At 37.9% G+C, this 25,602-nt stretch overlaps 2 protein-coding genes across 5 annotated transcripts in view; one reads left to right on the top strand and one right to left on the bottom strand.

The window, feature by feature from the left end:
• The window catches only part of fhip1aa (FHF complex subunit HOOK interacting protein 1Aa), a 22,491-nt gene extending 15,088 nt beyond the window's left edge, over window positions 1-7,403 (top strand). For all 3 annotated transcript variants that reach the window (XM_056771573.1, XM_056771567.1, XM_056771582.1), the window contains 9 exons: window positions 73-231; window positions 413-499; window positions 702-869; window positions 1,442-1,521; window positions 1,697-1,896; window positions 2,249-3,169; window positions 3,547-3,725; window positions 5,836-5,950; window positions 6,185-7,403. In XM_056771573.1, the coding sequence (XP_056627551.1) occupies window positions 73-231; window positions 413-499; window positions 702-869; window positions 1,442-1,521; window positions 1,697-1,896; window positions 2,249-3,169; window positions 3,547-3,725; window positions 5,836-5,950; window positions 6,185-6,390 (2,115 nt within the window). In that variant the 3' untranslated portion in view covers window positions 6,391-7,403. The remainder of the gene's footprint in view (window positions 1-72; window positions 232-412; window positions 500-701; window positions 870-1,441; window positions 1,522-1,696; window positions 1,897-2,248; window positions 3,170-3,546; window positions 3,726-5,835; window positions 5,951-6,184) is intronic.
• gatb (glutamyl-tRNA(Gln) amidotransferase, subunit B) lies at window positions 5,824-25,602 on the bottom strand. Of its 2 annotated transcripts, XR_008909410.1 has the most exons (14): window positions 25,412-25,602; window positions 24,915-25,065; window positions 24,435-24,548; window positions 19,268-19,466; window positions 17,463-17,585; window positions 15,845-15,958; window positions 13,029-13,113; window positions 11,569-11,613; window positions 10,841-11,033; window positions 10,564-10,697; window positions 10,042-10,120; window positions 9,777-9,911; window positions 9,102-9,623; window positions 5,824-5,922 (listed from the first exon to the last, which is right to left on the bottom strand). XR_008909410.1 is itself a non-coding variant. In XM_056771594.1 (13 exons), exons 1-13 carry the CDS (start codon window positions 25,573-25,575, stop codon window positions 9,498-9,500), a joined length of 1,662 nt encoding a protein of 553 aa, XP_056627572.1. In that variant the 5' UTR covers window positions 25,576-25,602; the 3' UTR covers window positions 8,994-9,497. The 2 variants fall into 2 exon arrangements, 1 of the variants encoding a protein (XP_056627572.1); XM_056771594.1 differs by lacking the exon at window positions 5,824-5,922 and having other exon boundaries at window positions 8,994-9,623.

Raw genomic sequence — 25,602 nt, 5'->3', positions numbered from 1 at the left:
TGTTTGTTCTAGTATGATATGCATAACATGGAGAATCACGTGTAACCCCCTATTTGTTAACATTTTCTTTAGGTTTTGGCCACAGGTTTAAGTGGGCTCTACTCCTCTTTGCCTACTAAGTTGGATGTGCCCAATGAAGACTGGCATTGTCTCAGTGGTGAAGACTGGCAGCAGCTGCCATCTCTTGTGCAGTTTCTTAACTCCCTCGAGTTCTGTAATGCTGTCATACAGGTGTGGCTTGTGCCAGAATTTATGCACTTTACTTATGTGTAGTTTTAGTCTACTTCATAAACATTTTTATGGTAGTCTTGAATCCCCAGGCAAAGGTTGAACTGTGAATAAAGATGATTTATTATCTTTATATTTGCCTGGAAGTTATTATATTACTTAATTATTTTCTCTTTGTGTTTAGGTGGCTCATCTGTCTATCAGAGACCAGCTGGTGGAATACATTCATAATGGGTTCCTGGTACCTGTTTTAGCACCAGCATTACACAAGGTTAGTGATCTGCAAGCTTTCTTTTTGGCCTCAGGATCTTTGCCTAACCCTGGTGCAGAAAGCATCTCACTGACTTTCAATTAAAAACGTAATTGAATGTCTTCTAGATTGAGATCCCTATTTTAACACCTTCCCTAAACGTTTAGTGTAATGAAATCGGATCTCACTACAATATGACTTTAAGCAACCTAATCTTTTGTAGTTAACACTTGAAGAGGTAATGACCACCACAGCATACCTGGACCTGTTCATACGAATTGTGTCGGAACCCGCCCTGCTACGCACCTTCCTCAGTTTCATCTTCCTCCATCGCCATGACAACGTTCACATTTTGGACACGTTAGTTAGCCGCATCAATACTCCCTTTCAGGTACCCACATATACTGCCCATATATTAAAGATATATTCTCTGAAGAACAGTTGTAATATGTTATGCAATATTGCTTTTGATACAAAATAAAGTTCATTTTCTTTAAAAGGGATACTTCACCAAAAAATGAAATTCTGTCAATTATCTCACCTTCGGGTTGATCTAAATCTGTATAATTGTATTTGTTCTGATAAACATAGAGAAAAATATTTGGAAGAATGCTTATAACCAAATAGAATTTTGCCCCCTATTGACTCCCATAGTAGGAAAAAATAAATTTTATCTTAAATTAAATAACTTTTTTGTTGAACACGAAAGAAGACTTTTTGAAGAATGTAGGACAGCAAACAGTTCTGGGGCACTTTTGACTACCATTGTGTTTGAGGGGCAAAATATGTATGGTTATAAGCATTCTTCAAAATATCATTCTCTGCGTTCATCAGAACAAATAAATGTATACAGAGTTGGAACAACTCGAAAGTGAGTAAATGATTTTCATTTTCAGGTGAAGTATCCCTTTAAGGATAAGATAAATTTTTGCAGTGTTCTTATTGGCTTCTGTTTTGTTATAGCTTGGCACCGTGTCGCTGGCTCTGTTCCGCACTCTCATTGGGCTGTATTGTGAGGATGTCATGCTTCAGTTGATTTTCAAGTAAGTAGACTTCCATAGACTCTTCATCATTGTTCATTCATTTGTTTGCAGTTCTGCAAACCTTGGCCAGAGTGTTTAGCGTCTATTGTGACATGTTAACTATTACCACTTGAGTGTTGCTTTCTGAAGTGTCTTTCTTGAAGTGCAGTAAGCGGTGTCTCTTTTTCCCCGACAGGTACTTGATCTCCTGCAATCATATGATGTTAAGTCAGCGGAGAGTCCTGAGGGAAAGAGACTGTTACTCTGTTTCAGCCGCAAAGTTCCTCTCCCTAACACCTTCCTGCTGTTCTCCTGAGATCGTCCCTCCTCCACTCAGGCATCTGGACTCCATTCTATGGTCAAAAGGCACTGATGGCTCCCAAAAAGGGACTGAGGGTAATAATAAATTTTGGAAGTTGGTGTAAAAGAGTGTACTGTGACTTTATGGGATTCAGTTGAATCTCATTGCGATTACAAACTGGAGTCTAGGCTCGCTGTTCTCCAAATACACTGAAACACAATTTATGTCTCTAGTGAAACGAATGAATCTTTGCCACATTCAAATCCAGTATGCAACACACTTCCAGACTATGTAATCTGCTAATGTCTGCGGTTGTTTTTAAAGTTCTTAGAAGCTGAAACAAATTCCAGAGCACAACTTTTGCTGAATTTAGTCAAAAAGTGGCCATGATGTATAGTACCCTGTGAACATTTAAAATCCTCATATATGTGGTTTATCTTCCTCTAGAATCAGAGGAGGTCCTCCCAGAGGAAGATGATTGTGTAATTGGCTCTGAGATCCACCTGGATGTCAGTTACGTGCAATACTTAAGTGATGCTGAAAACAACATAGCTAACTGCATGCGAGCGTGTCGCGTGTGGTCTGCACCTTACGACGGCGAGAACCCCCCTCCAGAAGAATATCAGTCCAGTACCCTGGAAGAGTCCGGTAGGACTCGTCCGCAGATAACCAGCAAGACAACACAGCCCCAAAATCAGGTTCAACAGTCCAGTCAACCTGTCAGGGATCATAATGCTGCTCCTGGATTATTGGAACTGGAGTGGGATGATAGTTATGATGCTTGTCCAACACAACCACATCCAGAAGAAGGGCAGGACGCTGGGCCTATCCAGGACGAACCCCCACAACACATCCAGGAAATGCGGAGAACCGCTATTATGCTTGTGAAGGGATCTTACATGGAAGAGGCTGAGTTTCAAAATGATGTTATGGTCTATGACCTGGTTGCTCAAAAGGATGTCCAAGACTCTAGTAACAGTTGTCATGCCTCATCCAAACCTGCAGAGTCAGAACAGTTGGAGTCAGGAGAACCAACATCTAATCAAAATCCAACAGAGTCCTCAATCCGCAATGGTCCGTCAATGGAGGACTGTAAAAAGAAAGAGGGGGAACCTGCACAATCAGACAGGTCAGCGATTCCAGAAGGGGAGGACCTCATGGCCCAGTATGAGGACCTAATAAGATCTCTGGCTGCACAGTCAAGTAGTCAAACAAACAGTGAACTCAAGAGTCCTACAGAACTCATGGAAGATGAGGTAGAGTTTAACAGCTTCTTACCAGAAACACCAGAGCTAGAAAGGATGCCATCGTCTCCTTTTGGCACCAAACCCTGCAGTGCGAGCAGGGGTAATGCTGTTCCCTTTACAGGTCAGATTTTTTTCTTACCGTTTATTTAAATACTCTGAAGTCTTTTGTTTAAATTAATTCTATTTGTGTAAATATAAGACATTTAATTAAAGAATGTCTGATATTTAAACATGTAATTGTTCTACACAATCTTCTTCATGGCTTTAGTTTGTACATTGTGTTAATGTGTTAGCCCACAGTGATCTCGTTTTGCTCACATAAAAATATTTGAAACAAACATAATTAATTGTGTTATAAGGGAATAATGCTTTGCGTCTTGGTCCTAAATGTCCTACCATAATCTGACTGCACCCCATCTCTTTCTTAATTCTTGGGTTTGTGTTGTTACGGTCTGGTTATTATTTGTTTTTTATTTTTGTATGTTTTTTCTCTCTCAGGGCCGTTCGTGAGTGTGCTGCTGTCTCGTCTAGAAAACATGCTGAACAACACTCTCCAAGTGAATCTGCTTCTGACTGGCATCCTGGCCCAGTTAGCCGCTTACCCTCAGCCCCTGCTGCGCTCCTTCCTTCTCAACACTAACATGGTGTTCCAGCCCAGCGTCCGATCACTCTACCAGGTACTGGAATATACACAATATCAATAATACAACACAAGGACAAGGTACAATGCAAAGGGTTTATTAAAGGTCCAGTTGAATGCACAGTTTCACCTAATCTCATATTAATAGTGAGTACCTACACAGTAGAATTGCATACTTCGTATCTTGGAAGAGTATTTAGTTTGATCAAATTTATAAAAGAGAGATAGAGCTGTACGATTTTTTTCCGAAAACAGACGACCTCCTGGGGGTGTGCAGGGGGAGGAACTAAATCACGAGCACACAATACATCATCACATTATCCCTGCGTAAATGTTGATTCACCATAAATTTTTGTTGTTTATATTATGCACTATTATGTCTATTTTTTTATTGTTTGTTATACGTCTCGGGGATGTCTTTGTCCGATGTCATATAGACATTAAGATGTCTTAAAAATGTTTAGTATATTAATACTATATATATATATTTATAGCCCTGCGATGGGTTGGCACTCCATCCAGGGTGTATCCTGCCTTGATGCCCGATGACTCCTGAGATAGGCGCAGGCTCCCCGTGACCCGAGGTAGTTCGGATAAGCGGTAGAAAATGGAATGGAATGGAATATATATTTATAATTTGTGTAAAACTGCCTTTTCTGAGACGTTTATCAGATGTTTTTACAAAGCAAAAGTTCTCCAGAGCTTAAGCATATCTCACAGACATCCCTGTGCTATCTGGGCTAATACATTCAAATAGATGCTATACAAAAACACAGATTTAGCCACAAATCTGCAGATTTGTGTAGTGTCTAATCTGCACTTCTTTTGCCCAAAATCTACCTAATCCAAAAGAGTTTTTAAGTTCATTTGGTTAGTTACCCAAACTCATAAAAACAGAACCAGCTAATAAATAAATTCTAACTCTCTTTAGTACAGACAATGACATAACAGATGGTTGTAACCTGGAGATCGCAATTTGGTAAATCATTTTTCGGTTCATTTCTTAACTCAGTCTGTCACATATTTACATGCTTCCCTAAAAGATTCACGTTTCCAAACATTAGTACCTCTGCCCAAAGAGTGAAATTTGCTGTCAATATACCAGAGCCTTTAAAACAGAAAATAAATCATTTCAGTATTGTTCAAGATTCCACAAAATCATTCAACAAATTCAGATATATCTACTGTGTGATTATTGTGGACATAAATAATTCACAATAGTTTTATCAACTGTGATATCTATTAATCATAAAATTATTCTTTAAATTAGTTTTTGTGTTTTCTCATTTGTGGCCAATGAATTACACTCAAAATACAAGGGTTAGAGAGAGTTTGTAACCATTGTCATTCTCTCACCCTCTTCAAACCTGTATAACTTTCTGAAGAACACAAAAGATGATATTTAGAAGAATGTTGGTAACGGAACAATGGAGGTACCCATTGACTTGCATTGGTTTTGTGTCCATACAATAGAAGTGAATGTTTTCACCAACATTTTTCAAAATACCTTCTTTGGTGTTTTGCAGAAAAAAGAAAGTCATACAGGTTTTGAATGACAAAAGGGTGAGTAAATAGCAACAGCATTTTTATTTTGGGGTGAACTATCCCTTTAAAAGAAAATGATAAATGTGAACAGTACCACGTGTTGTAATGTGAACTACTGTTTATACTAGCGCTGACTGAATTATTAACAAAATTATTATTTTTGTACTATTAAAACACTATTGCTAATCACAGTTATTCATATCACAATTATTTTCAGTAGCAGTAAATTGAGACACCTGCTATTTCACTGCAGTAACCACCAATAGTCATATTTTATCCTAAATTGGCACGCAGCCCTCATACACTGTGAATTGGTTCCATTGATGCATAATTTAGTGAAGTGTTGTTTGTAACAACAAAATAAAGCAAATTAAACATCCAATTTCATAACAAAAACACTGTAATGACAAAATTTAAGCAGATATATTACATGCCTGACAAAAGATGCTTTCTCTTGTTGTTCTGTTATGGTGCATTCATTAGCATGTCTTTTAGAAGCACATGGATTATATTCATATCAAGAGTTCAGCATCTGATATTCACTTACTTTTCTCTCTGTTTATTTGTTTCTCCCTTCCTTCCTCTCTGTTATTATTTCTTAGGTACTGGCCTCTCTAAAGAACCAGATAGAGCAGTTGTCTGCAACCCGTAAAGACTTCCCAGAGCTCCTGACTGCTGCTCAGCAATGCCTGTTGGCCAGAGAGAGTTCACTGAGAGGTCAGAATACGTTCAAGTCAATCCACACATATGTATATGTTTTACTGGAGCACAATAAGTATAAGGATTTTTCATCAATATGAGCCACAGAAGTGTGTCTGTTGCAATGTTTCATGTCAACATTAAATAAGATCTTTTTTTGAAAAGAAGTACAATGTATAGTAGTATAATAAACTAAAATGACATCAGAAAATTTGATAGTGTGTATAACTTGTCTACACAATTTTAATCTAGACTCTCAAAGTCCAAAGATGGGAGATCGGATTCATGGTCCTGAAGCGGACAAAACCAAGAAGTATCCGGCTATCCAACCCAAAGTTATAGTTCCCTCAAACAGAACGGAGGTATACGCCACAGTTCTTTTCACAGAGTTCCTCAAGGAACTGGCAGCCATTGCACAAGAACATTCCATCCTGTCTCAACTTCCCATGGAGGAATAGCCTTTCCACTTTGCCTTTTTTCATGTTGATTATTATTTCCGAATAACGTTTGAAACAATTCCGGTCAATAAATTGCCGCTAAATAAGTGTGAACAACTTTTTTACTGATTTTAAAAACGCTTTTGCAAGTCGATTCTTGTTTGCCATCACATCACTGTTTCAGGACTTTTCAATGCATCATCAAACTGTTCCCTGCAATAACACGTGTAACAGCAATAATCTCTTACCCTATCAGCGTCCCCTGTCAGAAAGGAATCACTGGATTTGCCTTAATTTCATTTTATGGCAAAATGCTGGTCAACACTGACTGAGACCAAAGAATGATGGCTGTTAAGAGATAAAGACATCAGCACATATCATCTGATATCTTAGGACTGTTATGGAAGGATGACTCTGTGACTGTTTAGTACTGTTGATACCTTTTAGAGGATTTTTTTCCAAAAATGGCCTTATACTAACTGTGCCTATTTCTGTGCCTACTCGTTGTTCTTTGTATGATTTTTAATACGTGCTTTGTAAATCATGTTCATTTTGCAAAGGTGACCAAATGGCTTGCTGTGTGTTGGGTTTGATCTAAATTCTTGCACAGTTGTTTTGGTTTCTTGTAGAGCATCATTGATATTAGGTTTTACTGATACTGACTACCTTTAAGGTATTCATATTGTCTATGCAGCACGTTAGCGTGTTTGATAATAGCAACACCTGTTTGTCAGGATAAAGGGGTTTTATTTATTGGGTTAGTACTAAATAATTATTTTTTCACAGAAAAACATTTCCTCTTTATTTTCTTCTGTTGTGTTTTAGTTTGTTTGATAGCATGGTATTAAAAACAGGAAAGAGTAAATTTGTGTTTTTACAGAAGCAGGTATGAAAGCAATTGCTATGCAGTTTTTTATTTTCTTTTTATTTTCAGAAGTTAAAACATTGTTATATTTCTAATGTTTATGATGCACAATTGTCAACAGTGAATTTGAAATGTGGGTTGGTATATAAAAAGTTGTGTATATTTTTTACTATTTTTGCAGTCTCCAGGTAACTTTATACCAAAACAATTTTAATTTGAAGTGTTTTATTGCAAATGCACAACAACATTAAATCCACAACAACAACTTGGAATTATGTTCATTTTTGGAGCCCAGTTGAAAATCAAGGGAGTAAAAACAAGTCAATGAGAATAATTTTTAATGACGAAGATGCATATAGCCCCTCCCACCTCATCCACAATTGTTTTGTATTTCATACTTATTATATTCATAAATATACTAAGGGCGCAGTGTAGAATGATAAACCAAAAATAAAATGATATGCATTATGTATAATTTTGTTTAAAATGTGGGGGTGATTTCTTTGTACGAGACGCTTTCAGTAACTGTATATCAATCTAGAATGTTTCTCTTGTTCAATAACATTTCTACTGTACAAGTGGCCCATAACCCTGACTACCCTCAGAAGTGATACATCGATGAAGAATTCTGATCTGAATGCATTTCCCTCTTCCACTGTTGCCTAGAATATTTACACGTTGAATGCGTATAATTACATATTTATTAAACAAAGGGGCATTGTATATCTGGTTTTATTTACATGAATACTGGTGTCCTCCATACTATGTGAATATGTGATCTTTTTACTTCAGCAGGGTTTGGGAATGTTAACTCATGGATACCCTAGTTGACCTCATTTGACATCACACTTCCTCTAAAAGTCCTTTCAGCCGCAGGAGCAGCTTTTGTTCAGGAATGAGTGACTTGAAAAATAAAACTGCTTATTGTCGTGTCTCCAAAACCCCATTCGACTTCCTTTCAAATATAAAGGAAACTAATACCTTTTAATATTTTTATGTCTGCCTGGTTAGTAAGACTTTGTCGGTGTGATATTTAAAATCCTCTAGAGGGCGCGAGATACTCACACAACAAATATTCCAACCGTTTCAAAAAAGTTGGGGCAAGTGTTCTGATCACGTGCTGGTGAACATTCGTGATTTGCAAATACGTTTTGATATACTTTCATAAAAAAATCAGTCTGTTTCAATAAAATTATTATTTTGTTAAAATGCACTAACTAAAATGATCTCTCCGTAGTTAGTATACGAACTACGCATTACATAAAAATGGCTATCCCAGAATTTACGGCTTTATGCAGGGTATGAACAGCTTAACATTTGTTATTAGGCTCCTTCAGAGCATGTTTCTGTGTTTTAAAAGTCCACTGATATAAAACAGTAGAATTTGCTACAGGTTGCGTCATTATTACTTTGTAAATTGCGCCCTCTAGAGTATGCAACCTTTCAGATTAATATGTGAAATATTTAAAAGCGCAAAACCCCTTCTCGAAGAAAAGGAGAAAAACGCAATGTTTGCATCAGTCTGATCTGATCCAGTCTGAACTGTATACTCCTGTCTGTACCTTAAAGCAAACCATTAAGTTAAAACCTTATTGAAAATCCTTACAGCACCACAAACAACACAGCACAAAGACATAATCCTCACAGTCAGTAAAGTTAGCTGACTATTACAGTGACAACTGGATGATGCCTTAAATGCTGTCATTGATTCACAAACTTCTCTTGAGTAATACATTTAAATAAACAACAAAAGGCCATGTTTCATTAAACAGTTGTCTTTTATAATGTTTATATATTTTTCCAATATTAACAGTGTAGTCAATCATATGGGAAAAATTCATTTCAATAATATTAACTGTGAGCCTACCCTTATAGAAAGCAAACATGGAAATTCCATCCATCTTTCGAGTGAAGCTTCAGTACACAGCATCACAAATAGACACACTGGGTTGTTCTTAAATGAGTAGTTCACCTTCAAAATGAAAGTTCTGTCATCATTTACTCACTCTCTTGTCATTTCAAACCTGTTTGACTTTCTTTCTTCCTCAGAACACAAAAGAAGATATTTTGAAAAATGTGGGTAACAGAACAGAACAGCACTTCTATTGTAACCAATGCAAGTGAATGGTATGCCGTTTACAACATTCTTCAAAATATCTTCTTTTGTGTTCAGCAGAAGTCATACAGGTTTAAAATGACAAGAGGGGGAGTACATGATGACAGAATTTTCATTTTGAAGGCAAACTACTCCTTTAAGACGGCATCACAATGTCATGTCTTCCAGAATGGCTCTGACTTGGACCGGATCAGTTCTGCCTTTGGTTTCCCTCTGAACCTCGCCCATCAGTTTGTTCAGGACTTTCTTATTACCTGCTCTGATAATCTGAACCTGCAGAAACACAAGCAGTGGCATATCAAACCTCAGCAGCAGGTGAAGAAGAATTTTAATTTAGTACAAATATAAAAAACACATAAAAAAAACAATAGAAGCAATCTTATTGTTAATTGGTACTAGTTAAAAAATGTCTGAATCTGGGTATACCTCCTCGGGATAACGGTCCACAACCCCCTGACAGATCCTCCATAGCTCCTTCCTGTCATTTATCATCCCCAAATCCAATTCCTTCACTATTTGACGTGCTGTCTTCTCTGGAACCTTCCACATCTCCTGGAAAACCTGTGCTCATACACATACATGAACACAACACAGCTGAAGTGACAGTTCCTAATTTTTTGCGTCTATATTTTCACATTAAAATAATGGTTTCGCTATTTGTGATCAATTACGAATATTTATTTCACCTTACCTGCTTGGCAGCTGAAGATGAGACGTGACCAGATTCCACAAGATTTATTAACTCAGCAAGAGCATGTGGAGAGATTGGACTGACACAGAAAAGGAGGGGTTAGTAAAGAAAACATTCAAATGAGGAAAGAAAACAAGCACAAGGCATTAGGACCGAGGAGAACTCATTACTGGAAGTTTTAAACATAGTTTTTTAAATGCTCTTGTGCAATTTGGCTTCACTTGATATAAGCAAACATCAAGATGATGATTGAGACTCTGTGATCACTGAACTGGAAAAATCCCCCCAAAATTCCCATCCCCATGCAGCGATGGAACACAACCTCCGTTATTTATTATTCACTCACTGGAAACAATGTTGGTGGGAAGGAACAAACAAACAGACTTGAAATAAGCCTCCGGCATGCGTAGAGACACACCATTCCTCTCTCCTTTTCCTCTTGCGATTGTTTATTCTAATTCAAGTTTCCAATATTCTGCATGCGTCGCAACTAGTGAAAGATTTTTCTGAGAGCTGCCTCACCTCTGAGCCACTTTCATACCCTGGAGATTTAGATTTCCCATCAGCTCCTTCATCACCCAGCCAATCACCTTCCTTGGTTCTGCCTTGGTCATTTGAACAACACTCTCGAAGTAGTCCATGAGGCCATCCTCATTCTGAAGCAGCAGATGCATACATGAAAGTCTATAAATGTGAAATCTATCGTTTTTTTGTTACAGATCAACAAATCAATAGAAAATGTTTTTATTATCGCATTAATTTCATTATAATAATTATTTTACTCAATATATTCTCATACCACCAGTGTAAAGCTGTGCTCTAGAAGGATACCGTATGTCTCCACAAGCCGCACTCTCCTTGCAGGTGGCAGCTCTGGAACTTGGTTCCTTATCCTGTCAATCACAACAACCTGGGCGGGGTCAACATCTGCAGGCACACAGGCATCACTCTCATAAACGTACAGAGGGGGCAAGTTGGGCTCTGGCATGAACCTGGGCGAGAGAGAGAGATTGTTAGTAAGCAAGGTCACATGGTGAAACACTGAAGCAGCGTGTGCTTTTATCGGGTGCAAAGATAAGACAGTATTTGTTGTGTTTAGACAGCATGTGAGTCATCGTGTGACCTAATCTACCGCTCTGTCACACCCTCTTCATAGATCTCCACATCCAGAGCCACCCAGACACCCGCTGTTATCCTCTGCGGTGAAGGTCCATCAGACGGGAGGATGAAGATCATCTGTCCATCACCGCTCACATATTACAGTCCCTCTCTTCTTTCCCATCATTCTCTTTCACCCTCCGCAGGACTATATTCACTTTCATCCATCTCTCCGCTACTCCCCTGACTGTCTAGTATTTTCTCCTTTGGCCTGTTTTTCCTTTCATCCTGTGCTTTCCATCTTCTCTTGATCTGTTCCATCACTCTTTTCTATGTCCTCTACTGTTCACCTCAACTTTCTGTAACCCCCTCTGTAAGGATGGAGCAGCTTTCACTCACCCACAGGGTTCAGTCAGACATTTTACTCACCTGTAATCCTGTAGACCTTCTTTATCCCTCATTGGAATAGTGTTACTGGAGAGAGTGCAAGAGAGAGAAAAAATGATATCACAAAACGTTGAATAAAGTTGGTTATACGGGAAACCACCCCTATGTGTGATGATCATAATTTTATGTGAAAAAAAGCCAAATTAAAAGCATCATACAAATGTATTAACTAACATAAACAATCAATTTGCATTACATTTGTTCAAGTATTTATTCATCGTTTTTTGTTATTAAATAAAAATACAAGAATTTATGTTAGCTCAGGTCCATTAAATCATTAAACCACAGATACAACTTTTTAATTTAAGTTTTCAAAATTTACTAAATTAATTAGTAAACGTTGAAATTAAAGGACCGTTGTGGAGGTTTTTGGAGGATCTATTAACGGAAATGCAATGTAATATACATAACTACGTGTTCGGAGGTGTATAAAGACCTTACGTAATGAAGCTTTATGTTTTTCTTACCTTAGAATTTCTATCTACATACATTGTATGGAATGTTGGTGACATACCCCTATGTTATTTCTACCGTCGCCATAAACAGACTAACTGCTCTACAGAGTGCGTTTCGTAAATATGTTTTCTCTTTCTGGAAAGAAGCGAAAACGTGAGCACATCATAATCATCCCTCGGCCTATGACGTGCTTCAAAGGGGAGCGGTGGAGGCAGCGGTTGGTTGCAATATGCAACCTTACCACTAGATGCCGCTAAATATTACACACAGCACCTTCAACATTATTTAAAAAATAAATAGCTAATCTACTGTAAAAATGTACCTCACTGTCATGTTCTAGTCTTGTTATGTTTATCTTTTAATAAAAATCGAACATTTAAGATAGTATCGAAAATGGTATTGAATATCAAAAGAATTCAAGGTATCATATTAAAGTTAGAAATTCCAGTATCATGACAACACTAATACATGGTTACTCAAGTTCAGCTGCGGTTTTGTTTAGATTATTATAACTAGATATCGATGTTGATTCGTGTTCTGTGGGTACAGAATATAACCATGAGCAGGTGGACAGAGAGAGGCAGGACACAGCTGTGATGACTGGCTTTTATTTCATGGTCCGATGACCTCGATAATGCTCCTCTGTGATGTTGGGAGACCATGAGCTGTTTGTCTGCTTCTGCCATGTGTGCAACACATGACACTGAGGTTTAATGACTAAATTTATCTACTGTCACAGATGTACAGAAATTCCCCTTTGAAAAATTGTCCAACTCATGTCTAATGTGCGATTCTGACAACAATGGGATGCTTCAGGTTGTGACATTAAACAAAAAGTGTCCGTAGGTTTAAAATGTGGTGTAACCTATTTAGTGTGAAGACTTGAATCATGTAAAACAGTGTGCTGATTTACACTTCTCTCCTCTAACTGATGTCACAGGAGAATATAGTACTTGTAGAAATCTGGCTGTTCTGCGCCTCCTTACCCAGATCTGCTGTCAAAGGCGCGAGTCTCATTAAGAACCGTCCCCCCACTCTGCAGAACCTCCATCTGTCTTTGGATCTCGTAGTCTGTGGAACAGGTACCAAGAGAAGACCAATCAAACGCTAACAAAATCTTCTGCCAACTAAACACACTAAAGTACTGTTCAATTGGATGCATACATGAGCTATTGTAGGGAATTGTGCTAGTGTGGATTTCACCAAGTCTTTTAATATTAGGATAACATATTAAAACAAGTGTATCGGCTGTCTTTACAAGTCATCAAAACAATACTCTCATCATTCTCTAGGTTGTGTGCAGTCACATGGTTTTTATGACGCGGCTGGAGAACAGCAAGGGATTTATCTTGGGATTTACCTCCATAGGAATTCACTATCACAAACTCAAAGTACCTATGTTTCACGACTTGAACAACAACCAGGTAAGCCCAAATTTCTGTCAAACCTTACTTGTAATAAATACTAGCTTTCGTTAAAAGAACGAGTCCTTATTAAATGGAGAAAGTGAAAAATCTTGCGTTAAGCATTTCTTCCTCATAGAAGTCCATTATAAGGAAACAGCTTAACGTACCAAAATAACAACCACGGAAAACCAAAATAAATACATTTGTTTATCAATGATATCAACTATAAACATAATCATAGAAAAGTTTCATGTTCTCAGTTTGTCGCTGCCTTGAACCGTTAGGTGTTCTCTTTAAAATGAACTTTATTGAGTAACAAGCTTAATGTGTGACTATTCTTTTTCATTGAATAAGGGCTTGTTCTTTTAATTGCAGCTAATGTTTATTACAATTAAGGTTGAATAGAAATTTGTTTCTTAAGCAGTAAATTTGAGCTCACCTGCTCGTTGTTAAGGTATGTTAAACCCCTTTAAGCATTTTAGAAAGTCATCCGGCTCAGCAACAGCAGATTCAGGTGTACAAAGCTATTATCTCCGTTTCTCAGTCAATACTCGCATTTTCCTCATTTATGAACATCAACATTTGCTACACAATAAAAACACCTTTCATGGTTTGATCGATTTGAACGATTCGAGCCACAGGTATTTTGGAAATTGTGTTTGACTTCATGCAACCGGGAGGGAATTCCTTCCAGACCCGACAAGTGGCAAACAAACACACACGCACGCACCTGTGCACACACACACACACACAGGCGCGCACAAACCAGTGTTGCAGTGACTTCTTTCAGGTAAAGCGCGTATCCTACTCGTCAGATTATTCTACCAGGCACAACAATGTTACGTCATTTTTTTGCGCTATAAAATCATTCTACCTGTTTATTTTATACTCCTTCAGGAATATGATGGCGTATTTTCGTTGTTAAATAAAGTGAAAAGTGAAAGTGACCAATTTGTCAGTTATGGTGACCCATATCCAAGATATACCTCTGCTTTTAACCCATCCAGAGAGTAGTGAACACACGCACAGCAAGTGGTGAACACATATACACCCAGAGCAGTGGGCAGCTATCACTGCAGCGCCCGGGGAGCAAGTAGGGGTTAGGTGCCTTGCTCAAGGACACCTCAATCGTTACCCGCCTGACCTGAGGATCGAACCGGCAACCTTCTGGTCACGAGTCCAACCCTCTAACCATTAGGCCACGACTGCCCCCATCATTCCACATATAATCTTATACCTATAGTACACTTTGATTGGTTGTTGTGCTATAAATTAATCCTACTTGTTTCTTTTATGCTGCTTGGATAATCTGACAGGGTATTTACGCTTTACATTTATTTGATGTGATTATTTTAAGATGGTAAGACTATCTGACAGTGTATTTTGCATTGTGAAATGTTCCTACCTGTTTATTTTGTTGATGTGGATTAGATATTAAATTTTGCCCTGCGGTCAGGAAAATCTAAGAGGGTAGGACAATTCGAACACCGGTACAGCCCCGCGAGCGTGAGGTTTTGCATTGCCAACACAGCTCGTCTTTCTCTTGGTTTATCTGTGCAGCGACCGGCAGAAAACAGCAGCTCATTCAACTGACCGAACAAAACAGCGTTTACAAACTTCTGTCATTGTTACTGACTGCCTGGGCATAAAGCCAACATCGCATGAAAATGCTATAACGAGTATTTTCCATTATTATCAATTATTGTCTGGTATCTGTCGGATGTCTTCGGATATTTCGGTGATATACGATAAAATCGTCACATCGTCCAGCCCTAGGCTACAAGAATCCATCCAAACATATTTCTCTGTGTTCAACCTGACAACAAAATGTATACCGGTTCGGAACAACTAGAGTGAGTTATTCATGACAAAATTTTCATTTTTGGGTGAACAATACCTTTAATGTAACTCTTCAAAATATTTTCCTAGTCATTCAGACTTCCTTCGAGATGCGACGGCAGACCTCTCGATGGGACATTTAACACCAGACAGAGCAGGAGTCAGGTGGAAATGTTTATTGTTTGTGTTTCTTATCTGAGGTTTGCAGTTTGACTTACAGCTCTGCCATATTTGCACATACTCATTCTCTCCACATGATTCCTGGCTAAATGTGCCAACAACAAAAGACTTCCAGCCAACAGTGTTAAAAGTATCGGTACTTAAGCCCCAAGCTAAAATGTCATTAAACTTTGAACAATATTGACTGGAAAAGTGAAACCAATAACCTATAACTGATTGTTTACTTAACATTTCTTATAAAAACAAAGCAGTTTACCTAATAAATACTTGAGGAGACTTTCTCCAGATCAAAAGGGAAACCATTTTAAGTTTCTTTGACAAAGTTTAGAATGTATAATTCTATGGCATGTGGGTGGTATATGGTCACATATTCTCACCTATGGCTTTGGCCAGGTGTCGCACGCTGTTGATGTTTTTGACCTCTGTTCTCACTCCCAGAGGATCACCAGGTCGATGGACGGACACATTAGCATCAACTCTGAGCTGACCCTCTTTGAGAAAAGACAGACAGAGAGAGGGGGTGAGATGAGCATCACTCCAAAAAGTCAATTACAATTCAACCATCCGATTCAACGTCTCTCCAAAACCCTGCTTAGCAAACAGTGCATACATTTGAATGTGAATGATTTATTTGCATAAGATACTGTTTTCTGGATTGCCCTGTGCACTGCTGAATAGTCTGCATCAGATAAACAATTTGCTCTTCTTTGCTTCAGGGTTTTTTGATGAAACAAGATCTCTTGAATTCTTAATGTCTGGAAGACAATAGTTTGATGGAACAGAGAATATCGTACTATGTGAGAAACAGCTCAGTTACTTCTCCAGTTATCTCCTACACAAACTTAACATTGGAATTTAAGTTATTTTATATGGATACTTAAAGGTCTAGAATGGGATTTATAGCGAACACTAGCGGTGAGTTTGAGAATAGCAACCAATCTCTCAGTCCATACAGAGGACGGTGGCCACCACAGTACAAAAAGATGTCATTGGCTGAGACAGCGTGTCTTTTCATGTTGAAGCAGGGAAGAGATCATGCAGGCATTAGAAAGTCTGAAGATGTATAAAAAAACGATAAAAGTCAGGCAGGAGCTAGGACCTGCATTAATATTATAAATACTTTCCAGCAGAGACGTGATAGGCTTTTAACGGAGATCAACTATGACGCATAGTTATCTGTAGAGATACTTTCCAGCAGGGAGACATTTGAGAGAAAGATGGTCTAAAAACCAAGATATGTTGTTGTTATTATAATATTAGCTGTGTAACGGAGCAGTTAGTTTTGAGTGTCATTGTTTCTCTGGAATCAGTGTGCTGCTTGTCGTGTCGTATTCACTTATTTTAATCATTTGCATTATTATTTTCGTGGTCTAAGTTTTAATAAAGCAAAGCATTTCATGCCTGCATTGCACAGCACGTTTAAGGGCAGAGCTCGCTAACAGTAAATAGCAACACAGTTAAAGGCATTTCTCTTATGGATATCAAACCATTGTGAACATAACTCAATTTTATCAATATACACAAATATTTGTTAAAAATATATGTCGAACAATAGTTGGCACACCTGTGAGTAAAATATATTTGAAGATTACTCGATTTTGATATTTTACACTAAGTACACCTGGGTGACTGCAGACGACAAATTGTTCAACCGTGGTCTCTTGTTTCAACAAGGGATGCACCAAATTTATTCGGTCCAAATAAGTGAAATGGCTGAATAAATTTTACCGAACACGACGTGCTGATATGATCAAGCAGCAACCAGGGCAGAGAAAGCGACACGCCACTAATTTTAATTTCGGTACGTCCCTAATACAAAAAGAAGTTATTCATGACAATGGGTAAGAGCGAGAATACAGCTGTGTGACAAAAGATTGTTGAGCTTCACAAAATAGAAAATTACTTTCAAAAATACCAGAAGCATTGAAAATTCCCATCATACAGACAAAACATTTTTTTAAGTAAACTCGAGATGTAAGGATGTGGATAAGTTACCAGCCATGTTGGCTTGACAAGTGCCAAGAGCCTGTAGGATAAGCTGGAGCTCTCTGATGGCAGCAGCTGCCTCCTCTCCACAACACATATCTGGCTCCATCACCAACTCCATGAGACCCACACCTACAAAATACAATCATATCAGATACCACCCAAACCTATGCAGTCATCAGGTGGCAATTCTCACAAGTAATGGCTGGAATACACAACAAGACTATTAAAATCTGAGCAGCTCTTATTTTAACTAGACAAGACTGTAGTAGAGTAGGCGGGGCGAGACCGTGGTTCGAGACCGGTGAGTAATTGTGAATGAGCGCCAGCTGTGCGCACACCGGGCTCGAATCACGTAGGAGATTGGGAGCATATAAGAGAACGAGCGACCAGACCGTCAAAGGGAGAGGACCGGGCCCGGACACATGTTAAGTTTATATTTATGTTCTTGTGTTTTGTATTTATGTTTTGTTCGACAGCCGGCGGCCCCTCACGGCCAACCGCCGGCTGTTATTATTTATATAAAATCTTTATTTTAACTGTCTTCCGGTTCCAGCCTCCTTCCTTCCATATCTTCAATCTTGTTACAAAGACTTTTTGAAACTTTCAGATAGAAACATACTAACTGATCAAATGTGCAGACTGGCAAAGACTTTCTGCAACAAGTCCAGACTGAAAATCTGAGCAAAAGTCTTGTAGTGTATTTAAGCCTTAAGGTACAAAATAGGGCCTAAAATGCTTTTAAAAAAACACATTTTTTCAACAAATGATCAATGAAGGAAGTGTTTAACCTACAGATAACTATCATGAAGTTTTATATCTTTACTTAATTTTGTGGCAAAATACAATTAAATAACTCATGATTTTATTTTTTATTTTCTGACGATGCACTTTTTTTATAAAAAAGAAAAATCGTATAAAGTTAAAACGTAAAAAAATTAAAAATATTATTTCCTCTGCTATTGTATTGATGCCACAACAGGGTTGAAATGTCCGACCCAAATAAGTTTTTTTGTATCTTTATCTAACAACAACAAATCCAACTACAATGAATTGAAAATAAAAATCCACAGATTTAATTTGTGTGTATTTAAAGGTATACTTCACCCAAAAATAAAAATTCTGTCATCATTTACTCACCTTCGGGTTGTTCCAAATCTCTTCAAATTTAGAGAAAGATATTTTGAAGAATGCTTATAACCAGACAGATTTGAAACAACTCAAAGGTGAGTAAATGATGAAAGAATTTCATTTTTTGAGTGAAATATCCATTTAAATACATATATTGGGAAGGTTAGGACCTCTGAGTTAGGCCAAACGCGCCATTTAGATGATTGTTTAGATAACATTTCTAACAGTTCTCATAAAAAATCATTTATGTTTATTTTTGATTTATGTTTCTAATGATTAAAACTGACACATATGTACTGTATTGGTGGAAAGTTCCAGGTACTGTATAATAGCGCTTTTCCACTGCATAGTACTGCACGGTACATTAGTATACCCTTGTGCGCCGTCGAAGACAAACTAAAGAATCGCTGTCTGCTCTATGCAGTAAGATCTCTGGTATTTTTAACAGTATTTTGTTTTGCTGCCATCCGCCATCGATATGCTTGCGTGTGTTTATGTCGTGTTCACATTGATGTTACGGCAGTACAGGGGGCACAACTATGACAACACGTTTATAATCCCCACCCACTTTGAAGCGGTTCTAAACTGCTGTGGAAAAGCAAACTGATCCGAAGTGAAGTGAGCTGTAACCAGCCGAGTCGTATGCAGTGGAAAAGCGCCATAAGAGTGATATAGTACGATACCTGCTCTGTTCAGATCTATTAGCGTCTGACTCCGTTCATCATCATGAAGACTCTTTCCACTATCTTGCTCTAGTTGGATCTGTTTAATTCTCACGCTCCTGGTGAGCACTTGGTTTCTTTTGCGACCTTCAAAGTGACTATAGACCAGGGTGCCATCCACTGCTATGGGCAGCCTTTGCTGAGTGATCTGATATCCAGCCTAAAAAAGGACACACACAAAACTGTTAACACACACAGTTAAACAACAGTGGGTGTTTATATTTAAACCATGGAAATTGCTACGGAGCGGTTGATCTAAATCAGGAAAAAACTAATTCGCTCCTGGAGGAGCTGCATCATGCAGTTTATCTCCAAAACAAGCTAACCAAAACCTTGAGGACTGCTTAAACATCATAGGCAGGTGTGTTTCATTAGGATTAGTGCTCATTCAGGAGTAGATCTGAAGAGTGGTAGACCTTCCAGAATCTGTCATTGTAATTGAAAAAACCTACACGAAGTTTGATGGGAGATTAACTGTCAAGTGATGGCAAAATTTAACTGCATACAGATACTTGTGGTCAGGCTGTGTGATTTGGCTACATTTCTAACCTCCGTCTATTTCACTGCGAGGCAAAACAGAGCGCTTGTAACTGTTGCTATGACAACCCCATGACCAAAAACCACTAGAAATTGATCATGGTCATTGGAATGCAAAAGAGTAAAGGAAGGAAAAAACACAATTAGCCACTACCATCTGTGTGTTGTTGTAACTGATCAACAAAAACAAACTAATAAGAACACTAAAGGAATTCAATGAAAACAGAATGACATATTTCTTTAAAAACTGGTCCATGATTTCCTGCTCCATATCAGTCCCCGAGCTTTCTCAATCCAAACAATTATTTTTAATTCCTTGCTTGCAACCACTTTAATTATTCTGTCTCAAAAATGCACTTGGAAATATTTTCCAATTTGTTATACTGCAGTACACTCGGTCCAGTGAGATGTGAACCCAGCAGAAAATGTCAACAACATATGCGTTTCCAAACATGCTTCAGAGCTCATGGGAGGTTCAATGCCTCTTGTTTGGAAACAGTTGCTGTAACATTTCACAAAAAACTTGGCAACGCTGTACATGCACACATCACCTTTACTGCAGTTCATTTAGGCCTACATGCATGAACTCGTAATTTAATTTGAGATTTTGCCTTGCAATCATTTTGTGGTGGAATTATAATGATATTTGCACTTGACCTTGTAGTGCAATTTAATTATGAATTAATCTCACATGTAAGAGTCTCATTCTAACTGTGCGTCGGTAGATGAGTGTTATCAGGTTCTGTAATGAAAAGGGATTATAGCCATCAAAGGTTCGTGGAAAGACATTTGGGTTAAGGAGGTAACAAGCTCGTTTATTTTTTTTTAAAGAGAAATTGATTTTTTTGTTAACAGAAACACCTCTTAAGACAGACCTACATGATGTTAGAGTTTGTCAAGCGACAATATACATGTAAACATCAATGTGATCTTCGAAAACAAATATTGTTTGTCATTTCATCTTTTTACTGTGGCTCGGAGTGCTTAGTCATATGACATTTATAGCTAGGACAATCGACTCAAAAGCTTTTGTGCCCAGCTAATGTGATATTTACATTAGCCCGTTGTTGTACGAAAATGGCGTTCTAAAACGAAAACGATCCTTGTTTATACTGCCGTGTCTACATCCACAAAATCCGTATTTACGCTACACTACCTAAAACACATGTCACATGACCATTCAGACACACTGGGCATGCACACACAAATGTAAACAGTTGTATGGGCATCCATAAATTGGTCGTTGATGACACTTGGTTACTAGTCACAGACCGGCCAGTATAAAATGAACATGATGGCGAGGAAATCTTCATATGGATAACGTTTGATGAGGTAATGCATGTTATTAGGCTTCTTTGATTTCATCCTGCGCCATGCAGACCGATCGACGGATGACATCGCAGTACTAAATGGGCTATTTAAAAGGCTCTCGATTCTCTCTTGCGTTGCTGTAACGTCACTGTGTCGATCTGAGTACACAGCGCAGCGTGAAGTACATGGTCCTTGTGAGGCTGGTCATTGTCGCCTTAAGGCAACGTAATGGCTCATATGACATGGGCTTAACAAATCAGGGAATCCATAGCAATGATACAGAACCAGTAAGCAAATGTGAAGTCCAATAGTGGTGTAAACGCAAGGTGTTATCGTAGCTAGAGTTATGCATTTTTAAAGGAAATTGCACTAGTATACACGCCGCCTATGATGACTGCATTTAAAGCATTTTCAACGGTTCGATTATGTTTTTTGGGTGTTTAACAATGGATGTTTGTTTCTATTTTCAAAAAACGCTTTATATTTCAAGTCTATTCTTCACCACTGTCCCTCTCACTTGTCGCCAAGCCATTCTTAATACAACATCGTTCGAGGGAACTAAAATTTGCCAAATGTTTCAGTATCACTGCAGTTATCCAAACATAATTTTATCAGTGTACGACATAGCAAACAGATAGCATTACCTCATGGCGTTAGCATCATTGTGTTCTACTTCCATATTACTTCCAACTAAAATAGCAGTCTGCAGGGACATTTGACATACACCATTTCTGGTGTTTAAAATGAGCAGCGAGTCTACACAATGGAGCTGTAAGCATCACAGGCTCCCATGACATTTATAATGATGATCTTTCGTTGCTATATCTCTAATATCCTTCCTTATTTAGTGCCAAAAGCACTTTGCTTAACCTTTTCGACATCGCCAAAATAGTTCTGTTTTGATTGTTTGTGGCTCAGCCAGGTGCAGAATGCATAGTCTGATGGATACCTGCGCTGGTAATGATTGAATGATACTGCTGCAACCATTAAAATAGTTTAGTTTTGTACTTAATGGCAAATTATTCATGTTTCGTTCCATTTCATTATTAAGTAAATTAAGAAAAATGTTTGGAGTATTTATTGTTTGTGGCTCACGTGCAGAACGCAGTTTGATAGCTCTAGCTCTAATTTGAATTAATGATGTGAATGACACTGTTTAAACGGTTAAAATACTTTAGAACAAATAAATAGTCAAAATATATATTTCGTTTTGTTTCTTTATAAAGGCACCCACACACAAACACACACACACACACACAATCTCGGTGTTTAACACAGTTGAGCTTTTCAATTTAAACAACCGAGATAATGAAATGTTTTAAATGATTTATAAGTCTATTTCTCGTGGTACGGATGAAACAAAGCAAAGGTCCGGATCTGGCCGGCGGTCGCCAATTAAGGATGACTAGTATAAACAAATGGAAGACACAGAATTACAAAATAATTTAACGGAAGAAGGGAACTTGGGAAAAACTAAATTATATGGCTCTTATTTGCTCAACTGTAATATAATTGTCCTTCATCAGTTACCAGCTATTTATGTGATAAACTACACACATATATTTTTTATGTGTATATTTTTTCTAATATAACAGATGTTTTGTACTTTTATATGCTACATAGTTGGCTCAGTGGTTAGAGCATTGCACTAGCAATCCCAAGGTCATGCCTAATGCCAAATGCACAAATGTAAAAAAAAGCAGATAAACACTGTGAACTTTTATCATTTTTCTGGGGAACCCCGTGCAACCTTATGTAGGCCCCCTGGGGGTCCCCGGACCCCAGTTTGAAAACCCCTGCTTTGGGGATGCTTCTGTGTTTCCAAACATGTTTCACCTTTTTCTTCTGTTTAGGCTATGAATTAAATGTTGTACGGTTGTGACTTATTTCAGAGTTGGTTGTGTTAGTTTATCATTTAGAACTCTTTATTAATCAAATGTTAGAAAGCACAATAGATAAAATGAAAAAGAAAAACACTTCCAAAAAGGGTTTATATTGGTCACTGCGGTACAGAAAGAATAACGAGAGTCCAGTCGACAATGTGCAATGAAGCACAAATTCTTTTTTGGTTTCTTTGTTTTTAAGTCCTGTAGCAGAAAATCTTTCCAGTCAAAAAAAAGTTATTGAGTGCTTGGTGTAGCGTTTTTTATCAAGTAATTTAGATGATTTTGCGCTTTAAATGTATTTACATATAGGATTTTGAATGCCTAAAACAAGGGGAAATTTCACATCAGTCTCACACACGTTTACACACAAATAAAAACTGCATGCTGAATTGCTTTCAAGAGCTGACACTATTATTCATCAACATTACAAGCAGCCATATGGTTTCCTGCCTGTTCAGCATGACTGTCATTAAAGCTAAGAGAAATACAGAGTGATCCACCAGATGCTGTGGATGTCTCTTTAACAAATGATGGATCCATAAAGCAGCTTATCAAAAATAACAACCCAAGCAGTTAAAGCCATATGAAAAATTGTTTGTCTGTTGCATTCATGTCATCAGCACTTTGATGTTTTGGAAGCAGAAGATAAAACTAAGACATGACCAATTTTATTAAAGGGGATGTGCAAGGGTGTTTCATGCATTCTGACTTCTTAACAATGTTAAACGTGCTGGCTTCTCATGCTTGACATGGTCAATACACTCCCCAAGCGTTAATTAAGGTTTTGGAACGTTTTTTTCGAACATGAAAATGCATTTCCTAACAACTTTTCTTAGTCCCTTATTGGTCAATTCTCCCGGAAAAGCACAGCAACACATCAACCCGCCAGAGGAGAAGGAAGAGCATGCCCACGCGTCTACCAGTGAGAGCGGGAGAAGGAGCATGCGCACATGTCAACCAGCTGGAGCAAGAGAGAGAGAGCACTGCGTTCACGAAGTTCGGCTGTGTGTGTTTGTTTGTTTGTTTGTTCAATGCATTTCGGTGTGTTATATATAAACAGTGGATTTGGAGATCGTTTGAATAGATAGATGGAGCAGTCATGAACCGCACGCGGTAAGTGAAACTGAGTCATATGTCTGTGTTTAGTTGGCAATGGGTGGGCACGTGCTTTAGTCTCCCCACACGCGTGCAGGACATCATATGTTTTCAAAAATAACTGTACAGCTGTATCTGTCTTTTATAATTTGATCAAAGTAAAGACTCTACAGATATTCAGATATTTTAAGGGTTGCGATGCTATTCTGTAAATACTCAAGATTAACGTGCAATACGCAGAAACTGTCTGAGTTACGGCCACTTTAAGCAATTAGATGTGTGCAGCAATGAGAACTCACAGGCATGTCCGCATAAAAATAGTGTTTCCTGTCAAACAGCGACTTTCTGTTGATGGTACAGTTGAGCGCGACACCTGTCATTACAGCAGCCTCGACACATCTTCTGTTCAGCACCTTAATGTAAATAGATATATATATACAAAATATAAGACATAATAATGACATACAGTTACATTTAAGAAGAACATAAATAATATAATTTAAGGCAGGTATACTGTTGTGCTGCTTTCGCAATTAACAAATATCTTATAAAGATAATTCACAGATTAAATTGTTCTTTTTGGTATTTAAAGTCCCACTTTGAATCCAATCTTTGATGGTAATACTCAATAGTCAATATTAAATAAAACAAGGTTGTTATGTGTTTTCACAGAATCTACTTCACATTACATAGACAAATTTTATCTAGAAAACAGTAAATCACAAAGACATGATTTTAGGTGGGATTTCACGGTCACAAGTATTTGCTCATTTACTCACAGGCAGTGTTCCTGGTAGTGATGCATCAAAATGTGAGACAAGGGAGTTTGGTGGAGCCATGAATTTAACATGAGATCCAGAGAACAGCTTTGATCTGGATTGAATCTGAGCATGGACTTCCAGACCAACAACACCAACCATCTGAGGAAGGCTAGAAACAAGAGAAGAGTAAAGCTCCGAACACTTGTAACGTTTAAGGCAAAAACAAATGTATATGACATTTCCATAATATTCAATATAGCGCTATTCCAATACAAAAATCAGTATAATAAGTAACAATACAAATATTTTTTTATAGCACGTGAGGTGAAGGTCAGCTATCTTGGAACGTGACAAATACAGAATCCACATTATGCGATTCGTCAACACAAATAAAACTGATTTAATCAGATAAAATCACTGAAAGACAATGCCGCAAATTCATTAGATGCCCTAAATTATTGGTAGGTTATACTCTCCAATGTCACCAAACATGAATTTTGCAGTGTGCTGCCTACCTTCTAGTCTTTACTTTGGGCTGAATTTGATTTTTTGATCCAGAAGTCCATATTCTCCTTATAATATTATTAAAAGTATCAATATGACACAAACTTTGTAATTTATTATCGTATATTTTCAGACTAAAGCGCATTTTACTGTATCCTGACGAGGAGGCTGCCATGTTTGTGTTTTGTATGTTGGCAGCTGG

The sequence above is a fragment of the Triplophysa dalaica genome, chromosome 2 (assembly GCF_015846415.1).
Source record: "Triplophysa dalaica isolate WHDGS20190420 chromosome 2, ASM1584641v1, whole genome shotgun sequence".
Taxonomy (NCBI): Eukaryota; Metazoa; Chordata; class Actinopteri; order Cypriniformes; family Nemacheilidae; genus Triplophysa; species Triplophysa dalaica.
Note: the sequence above shows the minus strand (reverse complement) of the source record. Positions and strands in the feature narration are given on the sequence as shown.

Coding starts and splice junctions, on each gene's coding strand:
- gatb (XM_056771594.1), bottom strand. CDS start 25,575: ATGGCAGCCTCCTCGTCAGGATACAGTAAAATGCGCTTTAGTCTGAAA. Junction 25,066..25,411: donor CCCAAAGTAAAGACTAGAAG/GTAGGCAGCACA, acceptor TCTTGTTTCTAG/CCTTCCTCAGATGGTTGGTG. Junction 9,624..9,776: donor TGGACCGTTATCCCGAGGAG/GTATACCCAGAT, acceptor GTGTTTCTGCAG/GTTCAGATTATCAGAGCAGG.